Raw genomic sequence first — 20,369 nt, forward strand, 5'->3', positions numbered from 1 at the left:
GCCGCTCAACTGGCAATCGTCAAAGAAGCAGTACTTCAAAATTTGGGCACCTCTATGACAACTTTTTGTGGGGCACGGTAAAATTCTACCTTAACAAAATATTTGTTGTAACAGCTACAGAAACAATTTATATTTCTGCTCAAAGGTCGCACGACAACCGCGAAGCTGAATTTTATCGTTTTGATTTAACCTAAGGATCCGCGAAGACTTTTAGAACTAGCGGCATTCTGGAACCTCTGAAAGGGTTTGTGTGGCAAACATTAACTACCCTCAAACATAGCTCAAGATCAGGCTCAAGATTCTTTCCTGCGCGTGCCAAAGCTGCAAAAACCGTCAGAGCCACGCGATCGAGGCGCCCCCAGACGTTGGTCGTGCGCGCACGTTCGGAACGAGCGAAAACGAATGAGCGGGAGACGCTGGCAAGACGTCCGCATTGACCCTCAAAAAGACGTCTGCTCGCGATGCCGGTCGAGGTGGTGCAGACGACGCCCTTCGAGGGCCAGAAGCCCGGCACCAGCGGGCTTCGGAAACCCACCAAGACGTTTATGCAGCCCAACTACACGGAGAACTTCGTGCAGGCCATCTTCGACTCGATTGGGCCCGACCTGCAGGGGTGCATGCTCGTCGTGGGCGGTGATGGACGCTACTTCGTCAAGGAGGCTACGATGAAGATCGTTCAGATGGCCGCAGCGAACAAGGTGCGTGTCTGCCGCAACTTAGCTCGCCCTCACCTGACGCCCGCCGGCGTTCCAAGCTGCGTGCGTTTGGTAATCAGCGCGCCGACCGGCTCGCGTTGTCGAGTTTGTTTACAAACAGAGCTGTGGTCTAATCGCGCTGCGGATATGACAGATAGGCTGGGATAAGTATGCAACAATGTTGCGCGGTCCTATATTAAGAGAGCTTTCTCGTTCCGAGTGAACGCACAGCTGCCTGTGTACGTGAATCTTTGTCGTGCTCGGTAAAAGGAATTCGGCTCCGCTTTCGTCAGCTGGCATGCAGCGATGGAACCGGCGAAAAGCGTACGGAAGCGCGCTACGTGATTGGAGAGAGGTCACGTGACCGCTTGCCGGCGCGCCCTTATCGAGTTGTCAAGACGCGACGGACGCGTAATCAACTGCGCGCGCCGGCGAAGTATGTGCTACCATATAGCCTCCTCTATTGTGCAACCTTTGTCACAATTAAGTTAGAGCCCAAGCTAGGGGATTCGCTTCTCGGCCAGCGTTTATGTGGCTCCTTATACATCCCCAAGATATTAAATCTCTTGAATGATGGAGCAATTCCGGTCCACCCCTTTGTATGCTGCAAGACGGCTTCAGTGGACTGCTTAGAAGCAAACCCCAATGGGCGCGGAACTTTTGAAAAAGGCTGTATACACGCATGCTGTACGCGATTGCGTCAGTGTTTATTAACGTGCGTATACACAGATGTTTTGTTTATGTGAACACCGGACGTGGGTTTGCCTGTTTTACTGACGCAATCTGTCCCGGTGTTCGGATCCTGAAGGATCCAAACACCGCAGTGGAGGGACGCCGCAGTGGAGGGCTCCAGATAATTTAGACTACCTGGCGATCTTTGACGTGCACTGGCATAGCGATGTACTCGGGCCTCTAGAATTTCGCCTTCATCGAAATTCGACCGCCGCAGCCGTGAACGAGCCCGCGTCTCTCGGGTCAGCAGCCGAGCACCATAACCACTGAGCCACCGCGGCGGCTGCCATTTAAATTTTTGCGGATTAAGTAGAACGACGCGTGAGCGAAAGGTGCCTTAGGGACAGCGGTGGGGGATTTAAGTTAATTGCACTCTTTTGGCATAATGGTGGATGCACATATGACACAGAGCTAGGCGACGGGATTGTCGTTTGGACAAGGCGGCACACGTGCTAAATTTAGATTCATTCGAATACGCGAACGCTAACTGCGGACCATATCGAATCGCCTCGCGAATTCGGGATACGCGCAGCAAATGTAGTACCTTAGACGGAAATGGAGACTGTGCAGGCTCTCGATAGTCAGTGCTGCCCAGCTGGAGCGATTCCACTTGGGTTTCCAGTTGGACACGATTTCCAGTTCATTCGGCCGTATTTGTGCTGAGGCCTGCTGAAGCCCTCTGCGAGATTTTGTAGGGACACCACTATGCGTGGCGCAAATTGAACCGACCCCCAAGAGTCGCCCCTAAAAATCCGCCGCTAGCAAAGGGACTCAGGCTATGAGGGACGCCGTAGTGGAGGGCTCTGGAAATTTTGACAACCTGGGGTTCTTTAGCGTGCACTGACATCGCACAGTACACGGGCCTCTAGAATTTCGCCTCCGCCGAAATTCGAACGCCGTGGCCGGGTTCGAACCCGCGTCTTTCGTGTCAGCAGCCGAGTGCCATGACCACTGAGCCACCGCTGCAATAGCAGCCTCTCTCGTGATGATTGTGTGCCTACAACAGATATGTCACCCCCCCCCCCCCCAGCTGCAGATAACGCCGAACATAAGAATAATCTGCTTAGATAAGTTACAGTAACGTTATATGTTAAATTGCAAATATTTGTGTAACGTTCACAGTAAACATTAAAAATTAACAAGCAACGTTATGTGTCCTATTTATAAACATTAGTTTAACGTTCCAAATAAACATTGTTTGCTTTGATGATAGTATCCTAAACTTTATTATGTTTGAACCATAATTATGAAACATTGCAAATTTATTTCAAGCACTGGGTGCCAGAACGTTCTTACACTGTTCTTACAGTGCGGACATCTTTCAACTAGCAATACTTTGCAACATCGTACATTGTGCCTGCATGCCATAGATTTCATGCAGCCCGATTATTTTGTTGGAAATCTTCGCTTATACCCATTCGCCACTACGACTAACGGGACATCCCTCAGCAATGGCAGAGTGGTACCCTTAATTGGTACCCGTTCGGAGGCGAGTTTGTGGAGCTCGATGTCGCCATCGCTGTTGGTCCTTGTAAAGCGTGAAGTCGGGTACCTTAATTCACAACTGGCGAGACTGCTTGCTCGTGCGGGGTTTGCCATTTTCTATAGAGTATTGCATTTATGCTGTGGACTTGTTCAGTTAATGTTAGGGAAAGGCTTTATTTCTGACATTACAAAAACGTAAGGAAAAAGGGATAATAATTAATGTTTGACCCAACACGAAAAAATGTTATTGTTGTAATCTCTCGGGACTACCACCTGAGTGATTGCATCAAAACCGTTGTTTCGTGTGTCATATCGAAAGCCGCCTCATCGATTACGCCCACGCTTTATCAGTGGAGCGTCTGGAGCGCACAAGAGTTGTTTGGACGGCCTTCGGCAGACCTGCACAACACGCGCGTATCTTAACGGCAGCGCAGCCGCCTCTGCGCCAGCCACACGAAAGTACAAAGAAAGACGGCAACACTCGGATTTCTTGCACAAGGGCAGAAACGGGAGCGCGGGTGCTGCCTCCTGGCGTCATGCCCTGGCGCCGTTGCAGTTGGCGCTGTCTCTCTTTACGACCAGCTAGGTCGCATTAGGAAGCCGAGGCGCTGCCGGGTCAACAGTGGTGCACTGCCACTCTGTTCTTTCTCTCAAGCCATCATTCTGAAAATCTTGGAACACCTTTCGCCTTGGCTTGAGACTCTTTTAGGCTCCGGTCGGGGAGAGAAAGCAGGCCTGGTGGATTGCCAGCGCGGAAGTTTTATCGCCGTGACTCCGGGGTGCCAGGGGTATCGGGCCAATGACCTTTAGCAAAAGCATTGAAGGACTCTGCCTATAGTGTATGAACGGAAGCTGTTAAGTCGTGAGCGTCTCACTTTAAAGGGTCCCTGAAAGGGGCCTTCAGTAAAGTTGCAGTATGTCTGGGATGTTAAAGGACGCCACTCCACGAATATCCTCCAGCAAGAATTCCTTTAATGCGCTTTCCAGAAGCTAAGTAATCTGTGGTCAGAATTTGAATTTCAGTGTCTTCCCGCCTCAGGCCCGTTTCACATGCCGCGATTGGACCGAAAATATCCGGTGTAGTCGGTGAGGCCGCAGTGCGATTTTCGGTCACTGCTTTCACATGCGACACCGACACAACTGATTCGGTCGGAGGGACAGGCAAATTTCCTTGGTGTTTGCATAGGCAACCCATTATTAAACGCGACAGAAACGTCACACGGAATGTGACGATGATTTTATGGCCAGCGTATTTTTAGATGCAAGGCGTTATTTCGTATGTTTTCATTAGAATAAACAGCTTTGCTTCCGCCGCGGCAACAGCTCCCACGTGACCGCACGTCGCACGCCGTCTCGGCACTCCCCATTGTTCAGTCGCAGAGCGAACACACCGACACTGCGACTGAACACCAACCGGACGGAACTCGATCGCGAGCCGTCTGCGACTAGACCGACGGCCCTCCCCAGTCGCAGATCGACGGTGTTCGCAGTGTCACGGGCGAAAATCGCATGCACGTGAAACGGGCCTCACCTTTTCCCGTCACTTTTCGCACGCTGAAAGGTCGGTGCTGCTCCGTCGACTTCACCACCGACGCGCGCGGGAATTCCCTAATGGGGTAGAGCTTCCTGACCCGTCGAAGGGACACGGTTGGCTGGCCGCGGTAGCTGCGTGACGTCTGAAATGAAATGACCTTTGTGCCATCTCAACCGGCATACGCATGCTATAGGAGCGCAAAACGGAGGAGGGCGCGAGCATGAAAAACTCGCCAACTTTCGTTCGTGACTGTGGGGTCTGTGCGTGTAGAAGTGTGATATTGGGTTGAGGTGTTCATGACAACACAGTGCAGTGATTGAGCGAGTACTGTACTCAGAAGGCGTTTCAGGGACCCTTTAATGCTGTCGAACAGCCCCTCGCAGTTATCTCCCTGTTGGTTTGACAAGAAAGATGGCGGTGGTGGTGGTTTCAGTGGGCGCCGCCTAATGGCGCTACGTGCGCGCCAAGCGAAGAGGAAAGGTACTTTGCTACTCCCATAACTGCGCTTCTGTAATTTTCAGGCTCACCATTACTAATATACATCACAGTACATGCCTCTAAAGCACCCTCCTAAGACAACACCGTATTCACTAGACGCGCCTTTGTTCATTCCAAACTATCGAACTGGCGTAGCGGGATGGTTAGCGTGCTCGTCTCGCAATCCGGAGGGCCTGGCTCGACTCCCCAACTCGACCAATTTCCTACTCGGCTTTATTTATTAATGCTTCTGGAATTTTTCGCTCACGACCAACGCCGCCGCCGACGACACCGGCTTTTCTGTGACACGGTGCCCTTAAAGGTGCACTAAAGAGGAATCTGAACTCATTTTACCGCGGGAACTCTATCTACACGTTCCGGGCATTATTTGAAACTTCGAATTACGGTACTGTGCGGCCAATTTCCCTAATTTGAATCGGATTAAACGTCCCGGCTCCCGCTTTTTTTTTAACTGAACGCAATAGGTAGGAGGAGTCAACCAAAGCGTCAGCCCGTCCCGCGGCGGCTTGCCGCTCTGCCATCGGCGGAGTGATACGTAAATCAGTTCACGTGTATTTTTATTTCCGTGGGCCTAATTTATGGCTATATTGTCTGTGACTGAAACGGTACAGAAACCTAAAAAAACAAAATAAAAGCGAAACCGAAGCCTCCACTGGACTGGCTGAAAGGCACTCACGCGCTGGTTGACTCCGCCTACCTATCGCGTTCAGTTCAAAAAAAGGCAGGAGCCGGGAAGTTTAATCCGATTTAATTAGGGCAATCGGCCGCACAGGACATTTCGAAGTTTCTAAGAATGCCCGGAACATGTGGATATAGTTCCCGCGGTAGAAAGACGAGTTGAGGTTCATTTTTAGTGCACCTCCAACGAAAACATACGCGCGCTCGAGCGGGGAGAATGACAAAAAAACAAACGAGAACGAGCGAATCACAAACGTCTGAGTGAACAAACGAATGGGGTTGGGAAGCGGGCAAACAACGGGACGAACCAAACAGCCAACGGTCAAGAGATCAAACGAAACTGGCATTGGTTACTGCTTGGTTATCAAGGCGCCCACTCATGTAGCAGGTTCTATTTATTTACAAAATACTGCGGACATGTTGTATAACACGCCAAAATTCATCGCTTTCAACTAAGTCTGTACGAAGCCGCTGCTTCATAAAGCATGGTTTTAATAGGGAGGCTATGCGGAAAAAGTATTTTCTTGGGAGGCTATGGCTACTGATCCGGAGTTCCCGGGTTCGAACCCGACCGCGGCGGCTGCGTTTTTATGGAGACAAAACGCAAAGGCGCCCGTGTGCTGTGCGATGTCAGCGCACGTTAAAGATCCCCAGCTGGTCGAAATTATTCCGGAGCCCTCCACTACGGCACCTCTTTCTTCCTTCCTTCTTTCACCCCTTCCTTTATCCCTTCCCTTACGGCGCGGTTCAGGTGTCCGCGGATATATGAGACAGATACTGCGCCATTTCCTTCCCCAAAAAACAATTATTATTATTATTATTGAGAGGCTATGGAGAGAGTGGAGGAATGCGCTGCCGCGGGAAGCTCCCGGAGGGTGGCTACCGTGTAAGCAGGAGGTTATGTGACGAAGGCGTACGACCACGGCAGAGTGCAGGGCCCTGCGGCTAAACCAAAGCTATAACAGCTTTCGCTGATTCATGTGCCAAGCCGGCGAGCCCGGCTTTATAAGTTGTCTTCCCTTTTTCTTACTGCGCAGGTGGCTCACCTGGTGATCGGCCAGAACGCCATGTTCTCTACGCCCGCCGTGTCGTGCGTGATCCGCAAGCGCAAGGCCCTGGGCGGCATCGTGCTCACCGCCAGCCACAACCCGGGTGGCATCGACGCCGACTTCGGCATCAAGTTCAACACCGCCAACGGAGGTATGCGTACCCTGCGCGGCCCGTCCATGTAAATCGCGGTATTTCCCGCTGTACTAGAGTTGTAGCGACGTCGTGGAGCTTGTGCCGCTGCTGTGGTGGAGGAAAAGAAGAAAGTTTATTTCAAAACATAACGGGAAATAGGCGTCGGGGGAAAAGCTACAAGGGTAGCATGAGAGATGCTCGAAGCTCGGTAAAAGCAGAGCAGCATAACATGTGCACATTCAGAGGAAGAGGGGATGCGTACATTTTGCATATTCAGCTTGCGCAGCACAGCAGCAAGCCAGTGAACGTAAGCCACGCGATGTGGGAATAGCCCTTCATCCTGCAACACACATGCAACATTGAGCAGCCTGAAATCCAACGTGGTGCCAGGACACACACTTCTGTGACGTCCTTATTGTACGAGTGATGCACTTGGCGTACTGTTACTTGGCTGCTTCTCAAGCTGAACTGGGAAATGTGCCCCATGATAGCAACGTGTCTTCGTCAGCGCCGCGCTTGGGGCAGAAGTAGTGTGAATTGAAGCAGTTCCGCAACACTGAAAATGAGGACAGTCGGTAACCTTTCGTTCTCAACTCGAGACAGAGGACGGTGGGTAAGGAGTTGGTGAGGTTCGTCCGGCCTTCAGCTGCGCTGAATCGTCCCAAATTGGGAATGAAAACAGCCGTGCTTCATAACTAAAAAAAAAATAAAGCAGCCCAGCGTACCCGCCGCGGTGGCTCAGTGCTTAGGCCGCTCGGCTACTGGTCCGGACTTCCCCGGTTCGAACCCGACCGCGGCGGCTGCGCTTATGTGGAGGCAAAACGCTAAGGCGCCCGTGTGCTGTGCGATGTCAGTGCACGTTAAAGATCCCAAGGTGGTCGAAATTATTCCGGAGCCCTCCACTGCGGCACCCCTCTCTTCCTTTCTTCTTTCACTCCCTCCTTCAACCCTTCCCTTACGGCGTGGTTCAGGTGTCCAACGATATATGAGACATACTGTGCCTATTCCTTTCCCAAAAACCAATAATTATTATTATTAAGCAGTTTAGCGTTGCCCTGTTGTGGTAGAGGGCCTGCCTTGCTGACTAGCACATGATAGTCCAGCTCACTTATAACGGCCGCATATATAACGAACGCTCGCTTATTATGAACGAGGGCGGTGCGACCGTCAAAATATGCATTAGGGCAGTGGCTATTCCTGTTGCATACAGCGAACAACTGTGGCTTCAGCAGTCCGTTATACAACGAACTAGGAGCCATAGGGAACTCGCCTATACATTTGAAAATCTCGCGCTTGCTCGCTGGAGATATATCGCTGACGTAAACGCCATACAATCGGGACATATCTCCGCGGAATCGCATCCCCCTCTCTCTGCTCCGCAGGTCCCGCGCCGGAGTCTGTGACCAGCGCCATCCACGTGGTGACCACGTGCATCCACGAGTACCGCATCTGCCCCGAGGTGACGCCCGACCTGGGCCAGCTGGGCTCGCAGACCTTCGACGTCGAGGGCCGCCCTTTCACCGTTGAGGTGGTCGACTCGGTCGCCGACTACGTCGAGCTCATGAAGGAGGCACGTACCTCTTCTGCACAAATATGCCTTTGCCACCTGTAGAGTGGAAGCCGAGTGAATAGGACTGGGGAGCTGCATGGATGTCGCTCACTTGTTGCGGAACTGGCCTAGTGGAACTGCGTTTCCTGGGGAGATGTATCCAGCTCTTCCAGACGAGTGTTAAACACGCTGATCAATACGTGGCAGGCATCTAGATTCCTCTGACGAAGACGGAGAAGGAAGACTAGTCACCATACTGCTCATATGAGAGCAGCCCGTGGGCGCTGAGCCGTCAGACTTCCCGCGGAGGCTGATTTCCTGTCAACTATATTCAATATTAGTCAACCAACCTGCTAGTTAGCACGGCTTAGTGTGTTCTGACGTACTACACCCCCGACGATGCTACGCTGAAGAAAGCGCTCTTCTAACTCGAAAGCCTATTTTCAAAAATTGTGTGAGGTCTCGGGTGCAACGCTCTGTATGTGCGCTGTCGCAGGTGTTCGACTTCGACGCACTGCGCAAGCTGATCACGGGCAGCGACGAGCGGCCCCCGTTCCGGCTTCTGCTGAACTGCATGTGCGGCATCACGGGGCCCTACTGCCGGCGGATCTTCTCCGAGGAGCTGGGCGTCCCGCTGGAGGACGTGCGCAACAGCGAGCCGCTGCCGGACTTTGGGGGCAAGCACCCGGACCCGAACCTGACGTACGCCAAGGAGCTGGTGGACGACATGCGCCAGGGCACCTACGACATGGGCGCGGCGTTCGACGGTGACGGGGACCGCAACATGATCCTAGGCCAGGGCGCCTTCTTCGTGACGCCCTCGGACTCGCTGGCCGTGCTCGCGGACCGCATGCATGCCATCCCCTACTTCCAGGCGACGGGCATCCGGGGCCTGGCACGCAGCATGCCGACCGCGGGCGCCGTGGACCGAGTGGCCGCCGCCAAGGGGCTGCCAATGTACGAGGTGCCCACCGGGTGGAAGTTCTTCGGCAACCTCATGGACGCTGGACGACTCTCGCTCTGCGGGGAAGAGAGCTTCGGCACTGGCTCCGACCACGTCCGGTACGCGCGCAGGCCTTGTTGCCTTTCTGAAAATGTGTACCACAAACCATGAGCCCCGTTTAATGTTTGCTATCAGTTGGCTGTGGCACGTGGTTGCCTCCAGGGTTGTGTCCATACGAGGCGCATACCGTTAGGCAAACAAAGCAAGCTAACAGACCAAGGTAGACACGTGACTGTTTTCCAGTCCTGGCTAGCAAGGACAATGGAAGGATCTAGTTGGTGCATCCCGACTTCAGTGGATTCAATGTGTTCTACACCTAAACGTTCCTGCCGGTAACTCAATGCCTCGATCGTCCCCCCGGAACTACCGTGTCCCCTTGAATCGCAGGGAGAAGGACGGCGTGTGGGCGGCGCTGGCGTGGCTGTCGGTGGTGGCGCACGGCGGCCTGGGCGTCCGGGAGCTGTGCGAGGCGCACTGGGCGCGCTACGGGCGCAACTTCTTCACGCGCTACGACTACGAGAACTGCGAGACGGGCGCCGCGCATGAGATGATGCAGCACATCGAGGGCCGCATGGCCGATCCGGCCTTCATGGGGCGCCGCTTCCTCTGCGACGGACGCGTCTACACCGTGGGCCGCGCCGACAACTTCGAGTACACTGACCCTGTGGACGGAAGCACCTCCTCCAAGCAGGTATATATGCGCCTCTGGTGGTGCCGCGTCACTCAAGCAACGCCCCGGGCTCGGAGCAAGACTATATAGGAGGTGAAACTCCCGTCAGCGCGAGCGAGCGCAGGCGACCAGATAAAGTCACAGTTGTATGCGCCGACGGGGCCGCATGCAGTGGCGGCGCCATGCGGCGCCTCGTAGAAGCAGTAGGGGGGGAAAAAAAGGCAGCACCCGGGCAGGCCGCTGCGGCGCTCAAAGCAGACGACATTGCAAGCAGACGACACGGGTGTTTGCTTCAGCGGGCACGCCGTGATGTTGTATTTCAGTAGTTTCTTTCCAGGCCGCGAGGCGCCGCCAGCAGGATAGTGGCGCCGCGGGCTTGCGACCTTTTCTGGTCGCCGCAGACGGGGGAGTTTCCACTCCTATATAGTCTTCCTCGGTGGCCCCGGGTAACGTTATAGGTGCTACAGCACCATTCGAGCCATGCGAGCTGACGTTCATTGCGGCGGAACATCACGTGATGTACAGTCGCACTCGGCGGGACCTGCAACGCCGCAGCATCGACCGCATTGTGCTTCTTGGCGCTGTCATCTTAGCGCAGTTGATTACCTACCCACTGCCTTGTGCTCTGCAGGGCCTGCGCATCGTGTTCCGGGACGGGTCCCGCGTCGTGTACCGGCTGAGCGGCACCGGCAGCTCTGGGGCCACCATCAGAGTCTACGTGGACAGCTACGAGCCGGACCCGGAGAAGTGCAAGCAGGACTCTCAGGTGATCCTTTCGTTTGCCTCCATTGCGAGGCACAGTATACGCGTTACGCCCTGACGAAGCCTGTCTCGTACACCGGTAGACACGTACTTTGATCGGAAAACATAGCTTCTGTATCGTGGCCTTGCGTAGCATGCAGACAAACGGTGTTATAGATGGCGAACGTTTGTCGGAAGGGATGGCATGCATGGTAGGTGGAATTTAACGTCACAGAGTTACGCGTGGCCTGTGTGCGATTTTTAACGTGCACTAACGTCGCGCTGAACGCTGGCTTGTATACATTTCGCCCTCATCGAAATGCGGCAGCCGCGTTCGGGAACCGATTCCACAACCTGGGATTCGGCAGCCGACGGCCGAAGCCACAGAAACAGCGTGGAGAATCATTTGCCGTAGCGATAATTTTGTGGCAACAAAATGGAAGCTGTAGATGATTTAATTGAGCGGACATCGTGGGCACCGTGATGGAGCGCCGGCTGGCCGTATGCCTTCCAGTGTGCAGGCCGGAGCAGGTGGCAGTGGATACATGGGAGAAATAAATAGGTCTTCGCCGTGCTCCTCTCCAACATGACTGCCACTGTGACGTCAGTGCTAACCGTATACCTTGTATGTATTTACAGTACTGTCGATCGGCAGCTCGTGCCTTAAAGCTGGGCTTGGTTTCTCGTTTCTTTTGATACCGCACGGCGGTTAGTCGCAATTCGACATGCGACAGTTGCGAGCCAGTCGTCAACCTTATGTCTGAGACTCTGAGTTGCAGCTTATTCGGGTGCGCGAGCCGTGGTTTCCACAGCACACTCAAATATAAGCGTTCCTCTTTTTGCTCGGAAACTCGAGGGACATGCTGGTTCGGCAAGATTTCTGTGCCCATAGACACGGCGCCGGCGCTCTTTGCGGTAAATTGGAGACAGACCGCCATTCCAACCTTAGCACGTGTTTTTCTCGCAGACGATGCTCCGACCCCTGGTGGCCGTGGCGCTGCACATCGCCCAGCTTCGCCAGTTCACCGGCCGCGGCAGGCCAACTGTCATCACGTGAACGCCGCCGTCAGTCATCCCGCCTCACCAAATGTGCCGCTGAAGCTGCCAAAAATGAGGGACACCGGCGCGCAGGGAACCAGCAGCAGTGCCTGTGTGTGCCCGCTCTTCTCCCTTCCTACACTCCTTTTAGAGGCAATAAAGTGTGGTTCTTGCTTTGGACACACGTACGCCTGGCCTGCCTGACTACCCCTGCAAGTCAATGGCGTCGACCGACTGTCGTACGACGTCGTACTTAGGCCTCCAGTTGCACCCGCTGTAACAGGGCAGATTGTATGGCGCAGCATAAAGAGCAGTGCTCGTTGATGAGGCATACGCTGCAGTTCCAACTATTCCTTGGTGTTTCCGCTGACTGGGTATCAGCGTTACCAGAGGGGGTTTTGTGGCGTCCACTGTTCGTTCGGTAGACGCCATTTTTTCGGGCGTGCAGATTGCGCAGACCTGTGGTATGAGGGTTAATATGACATCCTAGTCGAAATTCAAGAGGAGAAAATGGGCTTGGGCACAGCATGTAATGTGGCAAACAATGTTTTGTATCTGGAAGCGCGGGTGCCGTCTCACGGCAAGGTTTCGCCTTTTGACAGTACAAACGTTTTTAAAGTTTTGCGACTCGGAGATCTTCCTAGGGCAGCGAGCGGAGTTCATGGGTGTCGGATGGTCTCGCCTTCAAACTCCCAAAATCTGTTTCGTTGAATCTTTGCTGGGCCCACTCAACGTGCGAATACCTGAAATTGTTTCGGTGCGGTCCATCCCCACAACTGTGTCTATCATCTACGATGACATTTATCCATGTAATGCAAAATTACTGCCTTTCTCATGGTTAAAAGGTATGTTGCAGGGTTATTTGTCGACCTTCAGCTCATATGTTGCAATTGCGACTGACGGCTCGGTGTGTGCAGAAAAGGCAGGTGTAGGTATTTACTCCCAGTCCCTTGACTGGTCTTTTTCTCTCCGTCTCCAAGATTTCACTCCTATCTATCTGGCTGAGTTTCTAGCAGTGGTTCTCGCTCTGCTCAAGGTACCAATTTCTTTATCAGCAGTAATAATAATTACGGACTCGTTATCTTTATGCACTTCCCTCTCGGCGTCCACTGAATCGCAGCTCTTTCGGATACTAAAATTCCTGATCCCTCCACACATCACATCAATTCGATTTCTTTGGGTTCCTGGGCACAGGGGTCTTCTATTAAATGAATCAGCTGATGCTTTAGCGAAGGCAGCCCTGAGTGGACCGATTGTTGACCCGCTTCCAACAACTGCTTACATCACGGCGACACGCTTTCGACGGTACACTGTAATGAACGAATTGGGCGCATCAGCGCTTACTTCCTTGGACGACTTCCAGCACCTACTGTTCCCTTGGAAAAGCTCAGTCTGGCGATCGCGCAATCTTGAAGTTTCCTTCACGAGGCTTCGTTGCCGGGTGCCGCAACTAAATTTTTACCTCTACAGGCCTGGTCTGGCGATCTCCCCATTGTGTCCGTATTGTGCGGAGCCGGAAACAATAGAGCACTTTCTTCTTTTTTGCCGTCGCTACTCATCGATTAGGAGACGACTATTCGAAGTTCCAATACAGAATCTCAGTTTGCGCCTGTCTTCTGCGGTTGTTCTGTCTCTTGGCGCTTCTATGCTTGGCCATATCAATGGGAATGTTTGCTCTGCCGTTCAAAATTATCTCCTAGAATCAAAACGTCTACCATCATGAGCTTTCGTCCTGCCCATCCCATTATCAGCTTCTGTATTTCGGTTTTTACAACCACTTATAGTAATCCCTACCCCTTCTTTGCCTAAATTTTAGTTTGTATGACCCCCTAACCTCCTGCAACCACCTCGGCTACGGAAACTGTGCGATCCAAATTTTGGTAGGTCATCCCATGCTTGCCACATGCAACTGGTCATTTAAATAGTCACCGCCTGGTTATGGCCAATCCCCCTTGTGGGTATGTGCCATTGTGTGAGGTCAACAACAACAATAAAAATAGCAGCAGAGCTAGCGGAGCTGCACTCTATAAAATTGCCGCCGCGCTCACTGCATGATTTCATCGCATCACTTTCATGCGCATACACTACTGCGCGTGCACAGCATCTCGATAATTCTCTGGCGCGTCGCGATATATGGCGTTTGCAGCTCTGCTTTCAAAATATTTCACACTCCAAATACGCAGTTCAAAATTACGCCCGACACCACATATCACGATTCGCGTCAGGGCTCCTATATATAGCTCCCAGACTTACCACTCGCACAGTCAGCGTCATCTCGGCACCCGCACACTCTCCGCCAGGCAACTCAGCCCATAACGCCGTCCAAAGATTAACATACCGGGCAGCGGGAGGCAGGATAAGCGGTTTTACCTTTTACAAGGATGTATTCTGGCCACGTAGCAAGACACTGTCCACAGGCCGTGGTGATCCTGTCCACGCCACTCATGAGGTAAGAAATGCTTTCGCATTAAAAAGAATGCTAACGCGTGAGAAAGGACGTGGTCATCCTGTCCACGCCACTCATGAGGTAAGAAATGCTTCCGCATTAAAAAGAATGCTGACGCGTGAGAAAGGCCGTGGTGATCCTGTCCACGCCACTCATGAGGTAAGAAATGCTTTCGCATTAAAAAGAATGCTGACGCGTGAGAAAGGCCGTGGTGATCCTGTCCACGCCACTCATGAGGTAAGAAATGCTTTCGCATTAAAAAGAATGCTAACGCGTGAGAAAGGCCGTGGTGATCCTGTCCACGCCACTCATGAGGTAAGAAATGCTTTCGCATTAAAAAGAACGCTAACGCGTGAGAAAGGACGTGGTGATCCGGTCCACGCCACTCATGAGCTAAGAAATGCTTCCGCATTAAAAAGAATGCTCACGCGTGAAAAAGGACGTGGTGATCCTGTCCACGCCACTCATGAGGTAAGAAATGCTTTCGCATTAAAAAGAACGCTAACGCGTGAGAAAGGACGTGGTGATCCTGTCCACGCCACTCATGAGGTAAGAAATGCTTCGCATTAAAAAGAATGCTCACGCGTGAGAAAGGACGTGGTGATCCTGTCCACGCCACTCATGAGGTAAGAAATGCTTTCGCATTAAAAAGAATGCTAACGCGTGAGAAAGGCCGTGGTGATCCTGTCCACGCCACTCATGAGGTAAGAAATGCTTCCGCATTAAAAAGAATGCTGACGCGTGAGAAAGGCCGTGGTGATCCTGTCCACGCCACTCATGAGGTAAGACATTAAAAAGAATGCTGACGCGTGAGAAAGGCCGTGGTGATCCTGTCCACGCCAGTCATGAGGTAAGAAATGCTTTCGCATTAAAAAGACTGCTAACGCGTGAGAAAGGCGTAAGCCCGCCCAGCTCACTTCGTGGACGCAGTCGCGCGCGTTGCGGTGTGATGTAACCCGATACCACGCAGCTAGGCATTCTTCCTATGTGTGGCTCTACGTATAGCCACCGCCGCATCCTTTCTGATCTGCGCATGGTCTTCGTGAAGGCACTCGCCGCCGTACCGCGACCCGCGCTCAGCGGGTACGCCTATATCACGCAATAGCTGGTGGTTTAATGCCATTAATTATTAATGCCCATATATATAGAATTGTCATGTCTGTAGATTCCTGGGAGTCGTCATGCTATGTCTGGTGCAGCGACTGAGCATTAAAGTGGTGCCCCACTACGCTGGAATGGGATGGCAGGTGCTGCTACCGGTATAATTATACGATCCAGGCTGACCGGAGAAACCTCGCGCGACCAAAGAAAAATTTTTGGGCAAAGGAAATGGCGCAGTATCTGTCTCATATATCGTTGGACGCCTGAACCTCGCCGTAAGGGAAGGGATAAAGGAGAGAGTTAAAGAAGAAAGGTGCCGTAGTGGAGCCCTGTAGTGGAAGGCTCCGGAATAATCTCGACCACGCACATGGGCGCCTTAGCGTTTCGTCTTTATCGAAACGCGGTCGGGTTCGAACCCGGAACTCCGGATCAATAGCCGAGCGCCCTAACCACTGAGCCTCCACGGCGGGTCGACCAAAACTGAAAACTGGTTTTTGAGGAAAGCAAATGGAGCAGATATCTCGCATATCTCGGTGGACACCCGAATCGCGCCGCAAGGGAAATGATGAATTGGTGGTAGTGAAAGAAGTGCCATAGTGGAGGGCTCCGGAATAATTTCGACCACCTGGGGATCTTTAACGTGTTCCCCGCCGCGGTGGCTCAGTGGTTAGAGCGCACGGCTACTGATCCGGAGTACCCGGGTTCGAATCCGACCGCGGCGGCTGCGTTTCGATGGAGGCGAAACGCAAAGGCACGCGCCCGTGTGCTGTCAGCCGTGCATGTTGTTGTTGTTGTTGCCTTGGTCACATGGAACATACCCACGACGGGGGATTGGCCAGGGTTCAGTGGGGAGACCCCATAGAATAGGGTAAACTGGTGTCAAGCTAATGATTGTGCCTTGGGTGAAATTTCAGAGTAATTTAAAAGAAAAGGCAGAAACAAAATATCGGGAGAGAATATCTGAGAAGGTGGGACCCAACTTCAAATGGGAATTTCTAGGGGTACTCTCCTCTCATGTGCAAAACTCCGGCAAGAGAGTAAGAAATGCTCCGATGTCTCTACTTCACCACAAGCCGCACAAAGGTTTGTGGGACTGAACGCGCATCTACATAAGTAAATATTTAAACGGGGAATCCTGCACCGCATGAGTGTCATCGCTACCTCAGACTGCCGGGTTTTAAAAGCACGAGTCTTCCATGGGTAAATGAGATGTTGGTAGTCGACAGTAGAGAGTAAGGGATCGTTGCACGCGGCGGTTATAAACTGAAAACGCTGAAATCGAGTCATACCGAAAAGAACAAGATGTTAAAGATCCCCAGGTGGTCGAAATTATTCCGAAGACCTCCACTTCTTCTTCCTCTTAAAACATGGCACATACACACGCGGGGAGATTGGCCAAGCTGTAGTGGCATAAACAAGGAAATTTTCGTAGCTGATTACGACAAAATTTGAGCACCAAGCGTGAATTTTGAAAAATGTATAAATAAAAATGACAGAACATTTTAAGTAAATTAACAGACATCATTTTGGTTTAGAAGAACTAGCAAATCAACCTACCAGTTGCAATTATGTAATCATGGAGAATCCCACATATTGAACACAATGCAACTCCTTTGGCGCTCGCACCGAACGATAAGACTGGCAGAGATAACGGGTGACCTAGCATGGAGAGAGGGACCTCCAGGTAAATCCATCTCTGAAGTGCGAACTTTGGACAGTAGAGGTAACTTGATCAACTTCCCCGCATGCTTCACATAGGTTTGTCGATCGGTGTCGACCCACACCTGCAGATATAAATTCAAGCTGGGAATCCTGCACCGCAACCGCGTCATTAATACGTAACCTGGCTGGTATGTGCTGGAACCGCTGAAACCTGGAAATCGCCAGCAGGCTGAAATTCGGGACGGGATGTGTAACTGACGCGTCAAGAGCCGACCTTTCTAAGTAATCATCCACCTCATTTGAATGAATACCTGCATGGCCTGGGATTCCCAGACAAAACGGACCTCCTCCAAAGTGCATGGAACAAAAAATCGAAGGAAATGGCTTAAAAAAATCTTTTTGTGAAGTTCCAATAGGGAGACTAAAACGGACAATCAGCGAGAATAATAACGTGAGACAGATGACATGAAATTTTGTGCAGGGCCATTTGTGCCCTCCACTACGGCACCTCTTTCTTCTCTCATCCCTTCCCTTTTGGCGCGGTCAAGGTGTCCGCCGAGATGTGAGAAAGATACTGTGCCATTTCCTTTCTCTGCCAAAACACCATTTCTTTTTCTTTAACGTGCACTGACATCGCACAGCACACAGGAGCCTTTGCGTTTCGCCTCCATCGAAACGCGGCCGTCGCGGGCCGCGGTTCGAACCCGGGAACTCCAGCTCAAATAATTAATTTAACGGCCACCTTCCCGGTCGCATGAAGACGCTATCTTTCATGGGTACCATCGAGTGTTGATACACATACACACATACGTGATTTCACCCAATGGGACAAGTGTAAAGCTTGCCTTAAAATTCCCCACCAAAACTGAGCCCTGCGGCCTGTATATCGGAAATTATGGTAGTCGCCATTCCCGCAGGAACAGCAGCTTCTACACTGCAAGCACAAATTGTCCCTATGGAAGCAGAAATTATGGGGGGCACCTAAGCAATGTGTGTGTAATGCGAGATGTGTAAATGCGAGAGCAATTGGAACTGGCTCACTGATTACAGGTATGCTGCGACGGGGACGCCGGCGGCCTATTGCTCCAAGAGGGGTGATCGCGTCATCTTTGTGCCGCGTTTCTGCCACAGGTTTCTGATGACGACGAGGTTTTCGCACAATGAGCCAAGTAATGCCCTCCAATTAAAACGGGCTAAGCTGTCTGCCAGCTATCGCATTCACCTTTTATGGGCAGGGTATGCTTCCCAAGTCCCAGGGTAGACTGCTGTCACTAAATATACGGAGCTTAATTATTCTTGGCAACGGAAGCAATTCCAACCACAAAGCAATTAAAATGATGCAGTTAGCAATGGAAGGAGGCTTTTAAAAGCGGAAAACCTGAGGTTATCAAATAGAGGCAGTTGAAACCTCACTTAAAATCTTTTTACTTTGCATGTTCTGTCGAGGGAATCTGTTTCTGCTGTTGCTAACCGTATTTCGTATTTTTAGTGATGGAAATCTGCCCCAGGGCTTGGGCAGCATACCCCGCCCCTATTAGGAACTGCATTACAAGAGCGTTTACTTCCTTATAAGGTATTTTGCAAAGTGTCATGATGAACGCTTTCTGGTCGTGTCCAACAAATGTCAGTAAAGCTTTGTAGGGGGCTAGTTGGTCGTACATACTGAGACTGGGGAGCGCTACAATCAAGACAAAGGGACAACGCCACATAAGAACACCACGAGACACGAGCGCTCGTGTCTCGTGGTGTTCCTATGTGGTGTCACTTTGCCTTGAATTTAGCACTCCCCAGTCTCAGCCAACAAACTCATATAGCGCTGCATGGTGCTAATGGTACTGGCATGCTGCAACACCTTTGTGGAGGGCTCCAGATTAATTTAGACCTCCTAGGGCGATACCATTAGTGCTGCTACCTATGAAACTCACTCACGGGGACTGGGTTGGGTGCATGATTGTGCACATCACACATAAATGATCCGGAGTGCCCGAAACCGAAATCATTTGTCTCATGCAAGTCTTCGTCATCTGTCGGCTAATCTACGCGACTCCTTACCCAAGGCTCATAAAACCCTATATGAAAAACCTAGACATTACCATTCAGAAAGCTGTCAAGCATGCCTATAAGTCTCCCCATTTCTACATCCACATAACGGCTCCTTCATCTAGAACTCATTGAGGCCCACCTCACAGTAAAAAGGGTTTGCCTCTCCACCACCAAAACAGGCAGGCACATCCTCAAAAAACTCCATCTCGCAAACATGCACACCACCATGAACAGAGTGGACCTCCTCATACCATGATGCGATAAACTCATGACCATTCTGCCACCCGAAAATCTGCACCCAGTCTTCCACATGGGCTGCCGTTTGGCAAGAACCAAAGCCATCCAGCAGGCTTATGCCCAAGTGAGGGCATTTTCTATATTGATGCTGCCGGCCTGGAACGGTGCCTTGCAACAACTGCAGTTGTTCATGAACCCGTTGTACCCCCTAGGTAGGATGAAGAAATCACTATTGCTATGACGGCTACCCACGCTGTCTCCCAGGCAGCATACAGAAATCACACTACAGGGGGATCACCCAACTTATGGCACGCACCATCCGCAACACACACCCAGCACCTACAGTCAAACACCTGGTGTGGCTACGCAGCCAACAGGAGGTGGTGAGGAACCAGTGTGCAAACACTGTCGTCTGAGCGTTAATTTTTACTGCGGGAGCCTCTATGGCTTCCTGACGAACACGCCTACTGAAATATTCACACCACCTATATGGATATAACATAACGCTATAAACTAGCATGCCACAAATATCTTACTCTGGATAAAGGCCTTAACAAAACACATGAAGTACACTTCAAACCCTTACAAGCATACACATTACAAGCATAGACATTCCTATATCCATCAAAGTTACATGCCATAGAACCGGGCTTCTTTCATCAGGAATGCCGCTTCTGTGGAAAATCTCTAAACTATATCATATATGGTCTGGACCTGTCAGGTCAATCCCATGTCAGTGCGCATTTGTCAGCCAGCGACCATGGAGTGGGAGGCAGCTATGATTAGCGAGCAGCTTGAGGACCAAGCCTAGCTCCTCGACCAAGCAAGGGCGACAGCATCAGCCAACGGACTCCCAGACTAGGAACACTGACCACACCAGTCCCTCACACCTAAACATGTCAATAAACCATTTTTGCCACCACCATCCCAACCTAGCGTTCTTTAATGTGTGCCGACATCGCGCTGCACGTGGTACCTAGCTATGGTAGAATAGCGATGATGCAAATATCATGGGTTGTAAAAATACTCGTACCAAACCAATACTCTCCCAAACCCGGTCAGAACGCACCACATC

General features: G+C 51.7%; 1 protein-coding gene across 1 annotated transcript; it reads left to right on the forward strand.

Moving 5' to 3' along the window:
* Positions 1-380: 380 nt before the first annotated feature.
* Pgm1 (phosphoglucose mutase 1) lies at positions 381-11,985 on the forward strand. The gene is made up of 7 exons (XM_077643380.1): positions 381-698; positions 6,660-6,822; positions 8,187-8,374; positions 8,850-9,415; positions 9,744-10,047; positions 10,658-10,792; positions 11,735-11,985. The coding sequence occupies exons 1-7, from the start codon at positions 462-464 to the stop codon at positions 11,822-11,824; spliced, it is 1,683 nt and encodes a 560-aa protein (XP_077499506.1). The 5' UTR covers positions 381-461; the 3' UTR covers positions 11,825-11,985.
* Positions 11,986-20,369: the final 8,384 nt, after the last annotated feature.

Source organism: Amblyomma americanum, chromosome 11 (assembly GCF_052857255.1).
Source record: "Amblyomma americanum isolate KBUSLIRL-KWMA chromosome 11, ASM5285725v1, whole genome shotgun sequence".
Taxonomy (NCBI): domain Eukaryota; kingdom Metazoa; phylum Arthropoda; class Arachnida; order Ixodida; family Ixodidae; genus Amblyomma; species Amblyomma americanum.